Raw genomic sequence first — 16,757 nt, forward strand, 5'->3', positions numbered from 1 at the left:
GACATTGCCACGTCATCGTCCTCCCCCTGCATGCTGTGGCCCCACTGGCTTCTTTGACACCTGCCCTTGTGCGGGAGGGGTTGAGGGGGCTCCCCTGGGGCCTGCTGTCTCCTCGGAGGGGTGATGTTCTTCCGTGGCTTCCCTGGGCACCGGCACGGTTTTGCGACTTCGTTCCCGGGGCTGCGTGTTTCGGCCCCTCTCCGTGACGCTGGCTCTTCGAGGGTTGTGTCCGTGACCCGGCTGGGCTGTGCGTGTGAGCACTGGGCTTCCCACTGTGGAGATGCAGCCTGCGTGCATGGGCCCTTCCCCCCGGCTGCACCCCTGAAGGTGTCTGGGCAGCACCTGCACTGGGACGAAGCTCCGGAATTCCTCCTGGTGCGGCTGGGTGCTGCCGGGTCCTCCTGGCTGGGCACTCAGTGCCGGTGCCCTCTGGCCTCTGGGACTGCCTGGGGAGGGGTCCACACCCTCTCCACCGGTCTGGCCCACAGGGCGCTGCTCTGCATATCACGGGGCATTGTTTAGAGCACAGGCGGCGAACACAAGGCCTGCGGGCCGAGTCAGGCCCTCCGCCTTGTTTCAGCCCGGCCGCAGCACCGAGCTCTCGCTTAGCTGTCGAGGAGCAGTCATGTGTGTACACAGCCCTCAAGTTACAGCCCGGCCCTTCGTGGGCAGCCTGGAGGCTGACGTGGCCCCCGGGGAACGTGAGTTCGGCTCCCCCGGTTTGTAGTGTTAGGACGACACGGTTAGCGCCAGCGGACGTGGCTGCGAGGGACTGGCTGCAAGGGCTGGGCCCGGAAGCTGTCGTCCGGGTCGGGGACGGTAGGCACAGCGCAGGGACAGCGAGGCGGGCGTTCCCCGGGGAGGGTCACTCGGTGGACCCCGGCCAGCCCTCCACGGCCCGTGCCGAGGGAGCACCGGGTGTGCCCTGCTGGGCGCTGGGAAGCCGCGCACGTCCCCCCGTGGGCAGCAGGGGGCAGCGCAGGAGAGACTCGGTCACTCTCGTTGGCATCTTCTCTGTTTCCTCCGAGGGAGCTGCCTTCCAGGACCCGGGGAGCCGCGATTGTGTGATTTGCTGCCTGCATCTCCCTGTGATTCGGGCCTTTCTGGTCGGACTCGCTGAGTCGCCGCCTTTGTCCCAAAGCTGCCCGCCCTGCCAGGCGCCCTGCAGCGCACAGGCGTGCGAGAGCGACGGGTGCGTGTCCGCCTCACCTCCCGTGTCCGCGCTCGTGGGGCCAGCGCGCGTGGGGCTGGCCCATGCTGCCCGCGCGCCTGCCCCTGGCCGGGGGTCTCGGCACGAACCTTCTCTGAGAAGCGGCGCAGGGGCCAGCGGGGCCTGGCAGCCCCAGGGCCCAGGGCCGGGCTGGGGCCCCACAGACTCCGCCTGAGGCCGCCCCAGGGCGCACCTCGGCTGGCCCTGCAGTTCCCTGGGTGCCGCGTGGCCTCGGCGCCGGCCTGGGCTGCCCTGTGCAGCCACTGGGATCGCTCCCTGGTGGTCCTGTGAGCTCCCTCTGGGTCCCTGGGCCGGCCAGGTGTCTCCGCCCAGCACCATGGGGTGGGGGGTGGGGGGGCGTTCCACGCTTCAGGCGTGAGGCTGCTGAGGAGTGGCGGAGTTGGCGTGTGTCTCCTTACACACCTGAGCTAGTTTCGCTCCGCACTGATCCGGGTGCGGTGCACAGTGGAAAGCATGGTTTGGTGTAGATTTGCTTTCTGACGTTCCCGTGTGTACTGCTGGGGTGAGGCTGATGGTTGCTCGGGAAGGCGCACCTGTGACCGAGAGCCCGTGGGGACCGTGGGCTTGTCCCCAAGCGCTTTGTCGTTGCGTGCACTCGACTCGCTCACTGGGAAGACGCACTGGGAGTCCACGTGGGCCGAGGCCGAGGGCTGGGTGTGCTTGGAGGCGAGCAGAGGGGCCCTTCCTCCCCTCCCCCCCCGCATTCCCAGGGGAAGCCATGCAGGCAGGCAGTGGGTGTGGCCACCCCGCCTCCAGCTGCCCCACCTGTGTGCGTCCCTGGCCCCTGTACGCGACAGGTGTTAGCTAGCAGGTGCGTGTCACCAGCACGCCCTTCCGGGGTGTGCTCAGATACCCTCCGGGGACACCGCAGATGCCGGACTCACCTCTCTCTTCTCTCCCCACCCCTGCACATGCGCCAAGAAGGCCTCGGTGGCGCTCCCTGGTGGCCAGGTACAGTCTGCGCGACGTGACGGACTCTGCCGAGCTCGGCTGCGACCGCTTCGTCCGGCTCTTCCGCCTGGACCCGGGGCTGCTGGTGGGGCTGTGGAAGGTAAGGCCGGGGCCCTGCGGGGCCGGGGCACCCCTCCCTGTCACCCCACGTCCACCCTGTGTCCTGGGGTCAGGGGCGTGGCTTTCTCCCCGGGCTCACGCATTGCGGGCCATCAGGCCCTCTTACCGCTCCCTTCCTGGGGCACAGCGACCCCCGGCGGTGGGGGGGGGCTCCTCTGCTGGGCTGCTCCCCCCATGACGAGCTCCTTCACCATCAGGGGCGTCCCCGTCCCCGTCCCCGTCCCCGCCCGGCAGTCCACGTTCCTGTCTGTCCTTTCCATGTCCTCCCTCTGCCACAGTCTCTCTGTGTGTGTAACCCGCACACCTGCCGGTTGCTGGTGTTGCTGGCCCCGGGCATGGCAGGGACTGTGTCTGCCCCTCGGGGAGGGTGTAGGAGCTGCCCCCGCTTTGGGGCTCCTTCCTGGGCAGCCCGTCCCAGAGAAGCGGCCTGGGCGACGTTCCTGTGCTCCCCCCGCAGGCCCCGCTGGGGCCGAGACCCGGGTCTTACACAGCAGCTCCCGGTCTGAATTCCCGGAGGGCGGCCGCGTGTGCTCACGGGGGACGCCCCCGCAGGACTGGGTCTCCAGCATCGCCCCCGGCCCCCTTCCCCTTCCCGCCCTGCCGTGCCCTCCCTACCCCTTCTGGGTGAAGGCCCCGAGGGCCAGGCCGAGGTCGCCTGACATGAAGTCCTCCATCAGCGTTGGCCATGGGGTCCCGGGACGCGGGTGCACCTGGTCAGCCACTGTCTGACCACGGGGGATGGCACCCCCAGATTTACCTTCCGGGTCACCGCCACCGGGCAGCGCAGCTGTGCTGTGCCTCTGGGGACAGATGGGCACCCTCCCCGCACAGTCTCAGTTCTGTGTCCCCCTCCCCCAGGAGGGAGGAGGAGGGCACTGGGACCTCCCCACTGGGTTTGCCCAGTCGGGCAGGTGCCCGAGGGAGCAGCATCGCGCCACAGGTGCTGAGTGCCGTGGGGTCAGTGTTGTGTCTGCGGAGCTCTGGCCGGGACCCTCTCTGTCTTTGGAAAGAGCTTGAAAGGACCCGGAGCCAACAGGATCTGTCTCCACGATCACCGTGTGCGGTGCGGTCCTTTGCCGCTCCGCACGGCCTGGGGTCCCTGCACTGCTCTGCAGCTCGGGGCGAGCGGCGGCCTGCCCTCGATGTGGCACCGCGTCTTGTCAGACGGCACAGTGGGCTGGCAGGCTCAGTGCCCTGCCCCGCGGCCCGCTGACCGCCGCGTGAGGCAGCCTCTGTCTGGGAGACGGGCGCGCTGCGGGCTGCACACCGACTGGGCGGAAGATGACAACGTTCCAGCTGGAAAATGTATTCTTTTCCATTGACTTTGCAGAGGGAGGAGGAGCTGGCTTTTGTCGTGGCGAACCTTCACGTCAGCCACCTCGTGGAGCGGAGCGTGCTGGGCTCGGCCACCATGTACGTACCTGGACGCCGCGCGTTTAGTTCCTGTCGAGTCAACACAAACCGTTACGAGCCGATACCATCTCAACATCCCGGGGACAGCCACGGAGACGTGCTGTCCTTACTCAGTAGACCCAGGCCCACGGGCACCATCGCTCAGCTGTTGCTGACACAGTTGGACTGGTCACGAGTGCGTCTTTGCCGTGTTTGTTCTGGGCCGGGGACCCAGCGCTCGTGGAATGTTATTGGTGGGGAGGACACCGTCATCGCTACAGGGTGCCCATGTGTCCTGGCGCCTTGCACCCCCCGCACCCCCGTGAGCCTTCACACCCCGGGAGGCGTGCAGACCCTCGGCCCGCTGGTCCGCACAGGGCGGGGCTTTCACTGAGTTTGAGGGTCTCCAGGTGTGGGGGGGCCGTGCATTTCCCGACAGGTGCCTCGCTCCCTCTTGCCCGTCGCCTGAAGGGCCCCGGGTGCTCTCGTTACCTTCTGCGGTCAGGCTCTCCTCCTGAAGAGAGCCGCTCACCGCGGCTGTGGGTCTCTGCCCAGGCCCTTCGCATGTGGGTCTGCCGTAGCTGTAGTAGTAGGTGTGCAGGTAGGGGCTGTCCTGCCGGGCAGTCGGTGCCGTGGACCCTGACCCACAGAGGAGCGGAGCCGCCTCTGTGGAGGGCTGCCCCAGGTGGTCTTGTGGACGCCCCGGGTGGTCTCTCAGACGCCCTGGGTGGTCTCTCAGATGACCTGGGTGGTCTCTCAGACACCTGTGGACCCCGGGTCCCTGCCTGTCCCCGTGGGAGTTGGCAGGAGGAGCGCGGGGCGGGGAGTTCCTGGTGCTGGGAGTGACGGGTCCTGCAGAGCAGTGACGGGCCAGTGATTGGGTGCACGTCCGCTGTTTTTGAGTGTTTTCAGCTCCAGCCCTCCCTCCGTGGCACTGACCGGCGCGTGTGCGTGTCTCGTTTTGCCTTGCAGCCCCTACGAGCCGCCCCCTCCCGGCGCCCGCTCGGACGACAGCCCCGAGTGCGGGCTGCGCGGCTACCAGCTGCACGTGGACCTGCACAGCGGGGACGCCTTCTGCCTGTGCAGCACGTTCTGCAACCTCTCCGCCGACACAGGTGGCACCGAGTGTCCTCTCCGCTTCCAAACGTCCGAGTCAGGGGTGGGCCTCCCCCCTGGTCGCTTTGCCGTGGACACGCCCTCTGTCCTCCCAGAGCCCCGTGTCCCTCTAGGGCTTGTGAGACGCCCGCCCCCACCCTCCGGCCGCCCTGGCAGGTCCAGTCCTTAGCCTGGCCCTGTCTCCTGCATCCGCTCACTCCTCTGCCCTCTGACCCTTCCCCGCTCACCTTCCCTGCGGGCACTTTCCTTGTCGCCGGGCCCGCCACATCCCCTCTTGCCAGTTCCCCGAGGCTCGTTTTCAGTCTGAGAACACAGTCCCCGTGAGCACAGGGCCCCTGCGTCCCGAGGGGGAGCGCCCGTGCCGAGTGGAGGGGCGTGCGGTGGGCGTGCTGGGGCCCCGAGCCCTGGCTGCTGCGCTGCCGGCCGGTCACTGTGCCGGACCTCAGGGACGTCCACCTCAGCCCGGGACCCTTGTCGCCCCCGTCAGTGCCCTCTCAGCTCCCGGGGCGTGGCGTGGCAAGGAAGCTCTGTGGGTTTACGTGTACACGCGGTCGACGGTGGTGTCCTCTTGCCGCCCGGGCCCTGTCCTCATTTCCGAGGGGAGCCTCGTTATTCCTGGCTCTTGCCCCAAGACCGGCTCCGTCTGGTGACAGAAGTGCTGAGTTTTGTGTGGGAGAGCGCTGGCCTGCTCATTCCCATCCCCCTGCCCCGGACCCCCTCCTGCCGACAACACACGCGCTGGGTCGCTGTGCCCGCCGGCCCGTGGCGCACGGCAGCCCGTGGTCCCTTTCCCCGGCCGCCTGTTTGCTGGAGGGACGGAGTCTGTGACTGTCCCGTGCGACCTCCGCCCTTGGGATGTTTGCTGCTCGCGCGGACAGGCTTCTCCGGCCCGACCGGATGCAGGCTTCCCTCTGTCCGGGCCAGAGCACGTCAGACGTGACGCCCTGTGCCTCCCACTGAGTTTGTGGGGAGGAGGGGGCAGCACCTGCTTTTCCAAACACTGATTACGTTAGGGGCGACCGGTGGGCTCAGGGGACTTTCAGCCTGGCCTTTCAATGAAGACTCTCCCCATGAGGCTGACCAAAGGTCCGCCGTCCCTGTCGGCGGCTGAGCAACGCCGAGTGTCCGCTCTGTCGCCCCCTCTGCTGCTGTGAGCCCGGCCCCTGTGTGAGGAGAGCCCCCGCTCCCCCGTGCATTTCCCTCCGCACTGGCTCCACGACCAGGCGTCAGCAGAGGGCGCTGTTGCCATCAGGGTCTCCTGGCGTCCCCCGCAGCCCCGGGAACCAACCCTCCTGTGGGACCAGGCGGCACCTTGCGTGGGCTCCTGCTCCGGCGTTGCAGCCGGGCCCTCGGCACCTTGTCCCTGTGGGCAAACCACGCTTCCAACCAAGGAGAACCGTCCCGCCTCGTCCCTGCACTGAAGTGGCTCTGTCTGCCGCTTGTCACCGGGGTGGCGGAATAAAACCAGGTTTTGTGGAAATTGCCATCTGAACCTCTAAATCCACCAACAGAAAAAGCCACTTTCAGACACTGTTGATAACGAGAAGTGCGTTTTTAAAGAGAGTCTAAGTGTATACTTTGTTCTCTTTAAAATCAAGTTAACTGTCACCGACACGAGGAACAGTACGAGTGGCAAATGCGACCTGTTAGGACCCCAGTTAACGTGAAAGAAGCAGAGACCCTCGGGCCGGAGAGATCGGAGGCCTGGGCCGGGCAGGGGAGTCCCCGGGGAGGTGGGCGCTCCGTTTGTCAGTCTCTCCAGGTCATGTGACCCTGGCAGCTCCTGCAGCCGTCGTGGGGGAGAGAGCGCTGGCCCTCGCCGGGTTCAGAGGCCTCTCTCTCTCCCTTTCTCCCTCCCCCTCTCTCTCTCTCTCTCTCCCTCCATAGCCCCCGCCCTGTGTCTGCGAGCACACCCAGCCGCTCAGACTGCATGTGGGTAGATGGAGGGCTGGGGGGGAAGGGGCGGGTCTCTGGAGATACTCAGCTGGCGGGGGGTGGGGGGAGAGGGAGAGGGAGAGAGGAAAAGGCGTGCACAGGCCTGGAGCGGGTTCGTGCCGGTGGCGGCACTAATGACATCCTGCCCCTAGAGCTCCTGCCGACCCCGTCCTCGGGTCATCAGGCCCTGATCACTGCACCGCCTCGTTTCTCATCGCCCCTCCGCGGAACCACCTCTGCAGCTCCCAGCTGTCTCTGCGCCACCCGTGTTTCGGGTTTGTAGGGTCTCCCCACCGCTTTACCCGAGACCCATATGTGCCCCTGAGAGCTGCTGTCAGCTGCATTTGCTTGGGCATGGCCGACCTCAGAGGGGGGGCTGGGATGGGGTCCCACCCCACTCAGTGCCCCTCCTCAGTCTCTCTGCGAGGTTTCCCCATGTTCTGTCTTCCCTGCGGCAGGCACCTCTGCCTCCTCCCCCCATCTGCCCCCGGAAAGCCACTCGCCCGCCCCTCAGTCTGTCCTCCCCACGCTGTGCACTTCCCACCTCCTCTGCTCCGTCTGGGAGGCGAGAGGAGGGCCTCTAGTCGTGGCTGGGAAGCGGGGCATGGTGTTCGGAGTGCCGTGAGTGCCCCCGGGAGACGGGTCTTGCTTCCTGGGGACTGTAGGTCCCTCGAGGAGCAGGTCCAGCGTGCAGAAGCGACTCAGGGTAATCAGGGTCACCGCGTGGGTGGGAGGGGTTCAGGCAGGAGGAGGGCAGAGCAGGTCGGGGGTGCTGCCGGCACCTGAGGACATGCTCAGTGAGCTCAGGGAGAGGGGAAGGGAGGGGGAGAAGCATCCATCGGTTCCCTCTCTTACACGCCCCAGCTGGGGACCCGACCTGCAACCCAGGCCTGTGCCCTGACGGGGAATCGAACCCACAGCCCTTCGCTTTCCAGGACATGCTCCAACCCACTGAGCCCCACCGGCCAGGGCACAACGTATGCTCTTGTTTCTGGATTCTTCCACCGCGTCCCTTCATGTCCAGATTTTTTCTTTCAGCAAAACACCTTTGAGTTCCATCTGTCCTGTGGTGTCATCCGTCATTCATGCCCGCTCACTGCAGAGTGTGTTCCCCTGATGTGCGTGCCACAGTGGGCTCCCCCGTTTTCCTGCTGACGGACGGGGAATTGGGGTGGTTTCTGCTTGGGGCTGTGGCGAATACAGCCGCTGCAGGATTGTGGCGAAAGTCTTTTTGGTGGACACGCGTTTTCATTTCTCTTGGTTGAATGCTCAGGGCTTGGGATTGTTAGGGCTTAGGGCAGGTTTACATATGACAGATCACCAAAGTGTCTCATGTGTAAGGAGGTCAGACTTGTTTTTCAGAATGGTGCACCGGTGTACACTCCTCAGCAGCGTCTGAGCGTTCTGGTTGCTCCGAGTTCCGACCACAAGTTCCGACCACGTTTGACGTCACGAGTCTTCCGGGTTTCAGCCGCTCCGCTGCGTGCCGGGGGCTCCGGGGGGTCCCACTGTGTGCTCTCCGCTGGCCGGCAGTGCCCGTACCTTCTCCTGCGCTGGTCAGTCATCTGCTGCGTTCTTTTCAGAATGTGTCTTAACTCTTCGGCCTGTGTGAGAAACGATCAGTAGTTTGTTTCTCTGTTCCGGAACGTGAGGGGTTCTTCCTGTGTTCTGGGCGCCCACACTTTTTCAGATGCGCGTCCTGCGAATGGTTTGTCTCAGTCCGTAGCTTACAGATTCACTTCGTTAATGATGTCTTTTGAGGATCAGAAATTTCTCATTTTGATGAAATCTAGTGTGTCATTTTTAAAAAATTTGATGGTTATTGTTTTCTTTTTTTTTCTGTCTTAAACCCTTCACACCCAGGTGCGGAGGTATTCCCCTTCTCTTTCAGCTGCGGGAGGGGTGTAGCTCGTACCTTCAGGTCTGGGGTCCGCCCTGATCCGCTTTTGTGTGACGCCCGAGGAGAGGGTCGAGGTCCGTTCCCTTTCCCCGTGTGAACAGCAGATCGTTTTTTGCACCATTTGTGAAAAGACTTTCTTTTCTCGTTGAATTATTTGGACATCATAATCTACCCTGAAATGCCGATATTCATTGTCAGTCCCGTTAATCTTCACAAAGCTGTACAAGGCACCTCCTGTTTGCATCCTTACTGGATGCAGCCCGGCGCTCAGCCAGGGTCGCAGGGCTAGCGAGTGGCTGGGCGGGGTCTGGAGCGAGGGCTGCATGACCCCGGGGCCGAGCCGGTCCGTGCCTGTCCCTGGAAGCCCAGTCGGTGAGCCGCAGGTGGCGTTGCCCTGCCTTTGGGGGTTGGCCTCACCGCCAGGTTGGGGTTAGGGTTTATTCCGAATGGTGTCAGGGACACAGGAATCCAGTGGAGGGCATGTTAGCTCATGGTGACGGGACCCAGGTCACTCACGACCTGGTAGTTGGGGGATGGGCGAGAGCCAGTGTGGGGCTCGCCGACAAGAAATTCCCAAGCATTTCGGGCAGCTGTGAATGCTCTCCACTGACTTTGTCTGCTAATTCATAGACTTGTCTCGGTTGGCGGTGACACGGAGCAGCACTCCATGAAGATTTAATCCGCAGGGTAGGCTCCCAGCTGGTATTTAAACGAATAGGCAATTGTTTCCCCTTTGTGTGTGTGTTTGGGTCCACCATCGCATGGACTGAAGACGCAGACGAAGGTCTGAACCCTGTCTTTGCCACTTGCCAGCAGTGTGAGCACGGGCAGGGCGCTGCCAGCCTCTCTCTCTGTGGCTTCCCACCTGCGGGTGCAGGGAACCGCCACGCCCAGTTAACAGTGTCGTTTCACATGTTCCTTTGAAGTTGTCTTTTTTTTTTTAAAAGATTTTATTTATTTATTTTTAGGGAGGGAAGGGAGGGAGGAGGGGGGAGAGAGAGAGAGAGAGAGAGAGAGAAACATCAATGTGCGGTTGCTGGGGGTTATGGCCTGCAATGAAGGCATGTGCCCTGACTGGGAATCGAACCTGGAACACTTTGGTTCCCAGCCCACGCTCAACCCACTGAGCTACGCCAGCCAGGTTGAAGCCGTCCCTTAAGCCACCTCACATGAGGCGCTGACCACAATGGGTGGCATACAACAAGCACTCAAAACATCACCCGTGTTCTGCGCACACACTTCCACGCGTGGACCGTTCTCCTGCAGGGCGAGCCTCACCTGCGGCACTCTCGGACCCCGAAGTGGTCTCACGGGCCCCGGGGGACCCTGCGGCCCTGGCAGCGGTTGGGGGGAGGGGGGGCCTGGCAGCGACACAGGAACAGCAGCCCTCACTTCCTGCGGGGACGCCACGCTCATGGGCTCAGACACCGCCACTCCGGTGCTGCTGGCTGCCGTGCTTCGGGGTCCATTTTCGGCAGTGTCCCGAGGACCAGCCGCGTGGAAAATGAAGCCTGCTCTCTGCCCGGCACGTCTGGCCGAGCCAGCCGGAGGTCCCTTGCTTGCGTGCACGGCTGGGCAGGAACACGGAATAGGACCCAGCCGCATCTGGTCCCTTCGGTGGTCATTAGCCGCCTGCACCGAAGCCTCGCTCCGCAGGGCCCCTCCCTGCCTCCCTCCAGCTCTGCCTGGGGGACGGTGGGACTCGCCTGGGAAGGACAGTGTCACTTGGCATGCACTGGGGCGGGAGGAGAGGACGCACAGCTCCTTCCAATGACTCAGCAGCCGCTGTCCTCCGACCGAAAGCAAGGCCAGGCCATAGCAGCAGTGTCTGGGCCAACAGCGCCCTCCCGTGGGCCGATGCTCTGCTCCAGCTGGGCCTGCCACTCACAGCCTGTCACTCACAGTGCCCTGCTGTGTCACAGAAGAGGCTGCCGGTGGAGCACTGGCCTGTCATTTGGCTGCACCCGAGTGAGAGCATTGCGTGGAGTTTCTAGAGTGGGGCTGTGGTTTTATTCCCCTTGTGGAACCGGCAGCGGAGGGCCCAAGACCATGTGCTCCTCTCTGTCCTTCCTCCAGCGGCTCTGCCCCGTGACTCACGCCTCACGTGCGCCCAGGTGCGTCTCCCTGAAGAAGTCACTCGCCCAGGGAAGGGGCTGTCTGTCGTGCTGCTCCGTGTGACGGCCGCTCCTCGGGGTGGCAGGGAGTGGGCGGGCGCTCGGAGCTGGGCATGCTGCAGGCCCCCTGACCGTGGGGCCTGGGAGGTGGAACGTGTGTGTGCTGGGGACATGGTGATGGGCCGGCCCTTGGCTGCCGGGCTGCTCTTCAGCCGCTTTGCGCTGGCCGGAGGCCAGCAGGCCCCTGGTCTCCCTCGGGCTGCCGGGGAGCGTGGGCAGGGACGTTGACATGTTTGGAGCGTGTGTGGCGGTGTATGTCTCACATGCGTGTCCACGTCCACCTGCCCTCCGAGCCCTCACTGCTCCCGCGTCTCCCCCCGCTTCCCCGTCCGTGTCCCAGCCGGGCCGTTTCTGGGCTCTGCGTCCGTCGCTCCCACGGTCCTCGTTTTCCACTCCCACTGCTGTCGGCTTCGTCCAATCGGGAGAACCTTGGCCTCCTGAGCGGTCTCTCCGTCAGCGACAGGGTGTCCGGGCTCAGCCCCGTCACCTCCCCCGCTTTGTCAGAGCACCCACCCGCTCTCCGTCCCTGGGGTGCAGGCCCACTGCCCGGCTGCAGGCCGGACGCCGGGAGGAGCAGAGCCGGGCCCCTCCCTCGGGGCTCTGGGGCGCGGCTGGGAGGCCCCGCACGCAGCGGCAGACCCGCGGGGTCCCGTGTTCTCGCCCTGCAGTGGCGCGTGGTAACGTGCACACATCTCGTCTTTGCAGGAGGCATGGAGCATGGGTACGTGACGCTCGTGGTGATTCACGCTCAGAACAGCGCGGAGCACCTGCCGCTCATCGGGGAGGTCGGCCTCTGCTGGAGAGCCGAGGCCGCCGACGGCTGCGTCAAGGTAACTGCCGTTTCTCTTGTCACGGTGACCCGGTTTCCGCACGGTCAAGCGTGTCTGTTGGTGTGTGTGTACGATGCTGCCCTCGAAGTCCTGGACTCACTGTTCCGGTGGCCCAAGGTCGTGCACGTCCTTTAGCCGCTGCTGGCCAGGTGGCACAGTCGTCGCTGCTTCCCCGGGGCCTTCTGTGCCTCCGAGAGTGGAGGCGGGCGGGGGGGCCTGCCGCCGCCGTGCCCGGTGCGGCTGACCGCACCCCCAGCCCTTCCGTCTGCTCTGCGGAGACGGGGCGGAGCGGTAGGTTGGACCGGGCGAGTAGCATCTCCTCAGATGCCTTGGTCACCCGCCAGTTCAACGTTGATTTCAGTTGTGGCTTCCGGGACACGGCTGTTTCCTGGAACAGTTAGATCAGTTTATGTCACCATCACAACTCGGCCACGTGGACGGGAGGGTCCACTTAGTGTCTGGGGACTGGCAGGGAAGAGGGCGGAAGGGGGAGCAAGGGGAGAGGTGGGGGGCCGGAGGATGGGTGCTCTAACCTGGTTTTGCGTCTTTTAATGGTTCTTGTGCCCATGGCTGCCCCGGATTTGCATGATCGTCCAGCTTTGTTCTGTGGGGTGAACAGGGTGTTCACCCTCCGTGGGATCGGCCTCCTCAGGGTGCCGAGGGCCCCCCGTGCAACAAGGCTTTGTTCTGTGGGGTGAACCGGGTGTTCACCCTCCGTGGGATCGGTCTCCTCCGGGTGCCGAGGGCCCCCTGTGCAACAAGGCTTTGCTCGGCCGTTCTTGTGTGTGAGCCTTGTTGGAACTGGCAGTGGTGGGGCCGGAGACCAAGGGCAGCATTTCACCGCTGAGCGCTAAAAGACATAATTATCGTCAAACGCAGCGGGCCCTTGGACAAGGCAGAGGTCAGGGGTGCTGACCGTGTTTCTCCCCGGTCCCCCAACCCGCCGTGCAGCTGAAAATCCACGTGTAACTTTTGGCTCTCTAAAAACTTGCTAGTGGTAGCCTCTGGAAACAGCCAGTTACCACGTGTCGTGTGCACCGTGTGTGTGTTCCATTCGCCATCGTCGCAGCAAAGCCAGCTGGAGAGGGGAGCGTGATGTGAGAAAGCCGCACGGAGGAGAAGTGCGCTGACGGAGTGTGTCGGGGAATCGCGGCGGCGGTGGCAGCAGCGGCAGGCGCCTGCGGTGCACGCCGTGGGCTCGGCCTCTCCGGGCCTCTCCGGGCCCTGGCCGCTCGGGGTAAGGAAGTGTTTCAGGCTGGCTGTCACGGGCGAAGGAGTACCAAAGACCCGAGACCGGACTTTAGATGGGTCTCATAAAAATAGGCACCAAAATAAAACGTCAAGGTCAAGACAGACTTGGAGAACCAGGAGAGGCGGATGTAAAGCAGACTTAGCCGGCTGGCGTGGCTTTAAAACCCGTCATCCTGCCCTTTCTGGTCACTGCCCTTTCTGGTCGCCGACAGCGGGATGAGCCGTTCCCGGGTTCAGCGGGAGAGCGGTCCTCACACAGACCACTAGTGTCGCCCTGACCCTTCCCCTTCCGCACTCGGTCTCCAGGGGGGCGGGGCGTGAGGAGACCCGGCTGCCTGCTGGCCTGCCCCAAACAGCGTGTCATTGGCGAGGGCGGTGACAGACCCCCTTACAGCCGCTCCCTTTACAGCCGCTCTGCGTGGGTGTGGCTTTAGGATGAGCTCCTGGTGGCAGCGGCTCTGCGGATCCCTAACTCTGTGTGACGCACGCGTGCAGGTGTCTAGCCAGGCAGCTGGCCCTGGGCGTCCCTGTTCTTCCAGTGAGGGATGAGCCGCGTGCTCTCGGGCAGCCGCAGATTCCTCCCTAGAAAGCCCTCCCCCCAGTGGGGCTTCGTTTGGGAGGAGGAGGGGGAGCTCGCTGCCTCTCCCTGGTGCCCGCAGGTACCTGGGGCCGGTTGGCTCCGACCAAGCTGCTTGTACTTCTGGGTTCCGTGTTGAGACCTAACTGGTCTCAGGGCTGCTAGAGAGCAGAAGTCGGAGGTTCGATACCGAAACTATGGAATGTCCCTTAAGAAATCAGCTTCGGGGAGTTAACAAGTTCTTATAAACAAGGGCATACGAGAGACGTTTCTTAGGCACATGCAGCTAGTAAACCCCACAGACAAAAGCCCTTGCTTCTCCTGGACGCCAGCAATGGAAGCGCCCCCTAACGCCGCCTTTACAGCGAGCCCCTGCCGGCCGCCCCGCGTGGTGGGAAGTGGTCCTCGGTCCTCGGGTCCCTGTTCCGGAGCGTCTTCCGTCAGAGGAGTAGGGCGGTGGGGGCCTCTGGCCCAAGCCCCGGCACGAGGCCGCTCAGCCACGACGTGGCTGGAGCCTGAGTGCCCGTGACCCCGTGTGGCCGGTTATTCAACTGCAGAAGGGTCGCGTTGTAACCAGATCATTTCCGCAGCCCCCTACCCCAAAGCCAGGCTATGGGACCAGATACACTTGGGGACGCTGACCACGGTGGAAGTGTTGGTCGGTCACGTGTCCCCACGGGGCAGCTGCTCTGTAGTGGGGTGCTGTGTGGTCTGAGCAGCTGTGGGGGCAGCCGGGCTGCCTGTGCGGGTGGCCCCGCCGCATCTTCTGTTTTAGTGAAACAGGACCCTCTCCTGGTCGGCTCGGCCCCAGGTCCCGTCAGAAGTGCAGACTGACGGAGGTTTTCCTTGTCCTTACTCCTTGTACTTTTTCCTGTTACTCCTTGGCATTTTTGATGTGATGTTAACGTTACTTCTAGACCTGCATGGAGCTGGGCATCACTCTTGATCCAGGCTGCATATTCCAGCACATCCAGGTCGGACTCCACCTTATGCCGGGGTGGTTGCCTGCGTGTGGTGGGCCCCGCTGGCGGGTGTCGCCCAGGTCAGCACACGGCTGTGGCTGTGCCCCCTCCCCCGTAATGAGAGGGATGCTCTGGCCAGTTTGCTGGCTGGTTCTGTGGTGAAATGGGTGATCACAGGTGAGGACATCTAAGGGACCGTGACGTCCCCACGCACGGAAGTGCTGCACCCCAGACATTGAGTTTTGCATCTGGGGGAGTCCATGTGACGGGGAGCGGGCGAGGAAGGCCGATCACCACGGACCGGGGTTCTGCTTGCGGCCGCAGGTGCACTTGGGCACGCACCGATCAGGAGAGGGTGCGGACGCAGCTCTCTGGAGGAGAGGGAGAGGCAGAGAGCGGGAGTGGGTGGGGGAAGGTGTGTGTGAAGGAGGCTCTGAAGGACCAGCATGCCTGACTGGACACGGTTCTCCCCCCCGACCCTCCTCCTCTGTGCGGGGGCAGGGCGGAGGGGCTTGGAGCCTTTTCCCTCACTCCCACCTCCGGGCCCAGCCGTGCTCAGGGGGCCTTGCGTTCCTTCCGCCTCTTCTTCCCTGCGAGTCGCTGGACTGCTTGCCGGGGCTCTGAGCTCGGTGCGGCACCGGAGCACCACCAGGGCCCACGTCTCTGCCCCCTGCTCCTCTCGCTCCTTCACCTGGCGGCGGCGCGTGTGCCAGGCCACAGGTGTGGTGAGGGACGGACGGCCCCGCCCCCCGCCGTGCCCAGGAGTTCAACGTCCCTGTGGTTTGGTTCTTTTTCCTTCCCCCTCCCCTTCCACGGGACTCCTGTTCGCTTCGCTTACACGTTCACACACTCACCAGTCAGACCCGACAGGTGGAATTGCCATGTTATCCTCACACTCACGAATATCTGTGCTTGTTTTGTAGAGTTGTTCTATAATGGACGTGACTCTTTTGGATGAATACGGGAAGCCCTTCTGGTGTTTCAGCTCCCCGGTGCGCGTGCGGGCGCGCCCCGGCCCCCGCGACAGCGCGCGCGCCGCGGGGCGGACGTCCTGCGTGGACTACGAGGACGCGGCGGGCGCGGCGCACGTGGAGCTGCTGCGGGTCCGGGGGACGGGGGAGCTCTTCATCGTCGGCCTGGAGCTCCGCCTCCGCCTGGCCGGGATCAACCGCTGGTTCGGGACACGGTACTGACCGGTGGCAGTGGGGGGCACACGGACGTGTATTTTATTTCGAATCAACCCGATTTGTTCTTGGTGTTGGGAGTCAAAATAAAACAGTGGTTTGCTTGATGCCTCCTTATTTCACATTCGAAATTACGATTGTTGGGTCCTTGTAAAGTTAACGTTTCGAGGATTAAGCTAAAATTAAAAACAATAGAATAGGACATCCTGATGAAAGGTCATGAAGAGAAAGGATACTGACTTGTCTTCTGCCACCAGAGTTTAAAAGCAAGAGACGCTGCTTCGGCACGGGAACCACGTGCACACGCGTGTTTGGTGGATAGGGTTTCTCCTCATTGGTGGGGCCCGCGTGAGGGGAGCCACGTGGTGTTGATCACAGGGAGACAGTGCTGCACTCGTGGCATCAGCAGCCACGTTCGTGCTCGGTCAACCCGGTGGAACAGCCGACTCCCGAGGGGAGACGGGTCTGAGGTCGTCAGAGGGAATGGCCTGGCCTCAGACGGCGGCAACGTGGTGCGGAGCCGGTCGGACTCGGGACTCGGGCCGGAGGCGGCAAGGGAGCAGCGGGCCCGTCGTCAGCGGAGGACGCGAGACCTGGAGGACCCTCGGGGCTCACACGGAGGCACCTGCGTGTGAGCGCATGGCCTCGAGGGGTTCGGCTCTCCACTTGGTTTGGACTGAACTGGTGACTGTGTGGTTACGTTTTCATCTCCCATTGAAGCTGTCCTCGGGAGGTCGGAAGGGCCTTGGGAAACGCCGTGCTGCCCCCCCGCCGGGCACCCCGCTGACGCCCTCCTCTCCGCTGCTCCTTCTCCTCGTGTGCAATGACCCGGGCGTTTCTCCTCGGGGACGTGCGTGTGGCGACGGTGCAGAGCGAAGAGCTTGACTGCGGCTGCCCGCAGGAGACGCCTGTAGCAGACGCTGCCCCCCTCCTGCCCCCGGATCCCGGGCAGAGCGCTGGGGACACAGAGCCCAGGGGGGCGCTGTCTTCACGCTGTCGCCGAGGAGCAGGCGGGGGGCACCGCCCCTCCCGGTGAGTACAGATCGTGGGGTGAAAGTGCGTTCTCTCAGAACTCAGAAGACGCTTCTGGGGCGCGTTTATCCCGGTGTCGTCGGTGTGTGTGACGCCGCTGTG

At 63.9% G+C, this 16,757-nt stretch overlaps 1 protein-coding gene across 2 annotated transcripts in view; it reads left to right on the top strand.

Moving 5' to 3' along the window:
* Positions 1-15,806, top strand: part of FBXO15 (F-box protein 15) — a 23,946-nt gene extending 8,140 nt beyond the window's left edge. For both annotated transcript variants that reach the window (XM_028524366.2, XM_036010145.1), the window contains exons 6-10: positions 2,156-2,282; positions 3,633-3,715; positions 4,667-4,809; positions 11,525-11,649; positions 15,363-15,806. In XM_028524366.2, coding sequence (XP_028380167.1) covers positions 2,156-2,282; positions 3,633-3,715; positions 4,667-4,809; positions 11,525-11,649; positions 15,363-15,632 — 748 coding nt within the window. In that variant the 3' untranslated portion in view covers positions 15,633-15,806. The remainder of the gene's footprint in view (positions 1-2,155; positions 2,283-3,632; positions 3,716-4,666; positions 4,810-11,524; positions 11,650-15,362) is intronic.
* Positions 15,807-16,757: the final 951 nt, after the last annotated feature.

This window comes from Phyllostomus discolor, chromosome 9 (assembly GCF_004126475.2).
Source record: "Phyllostomus discolor isolate MPI-MPIP mPhyDis1 chromosome 9, mPhyDis1.pri.v3, whole genome shotgun sequence".
NCBI lineage: Eukaryota > Metazoa > Chordata > Mammalia > Chiroptera > Phyllostomidae > Phyllostomus > Phyllostomus discolor.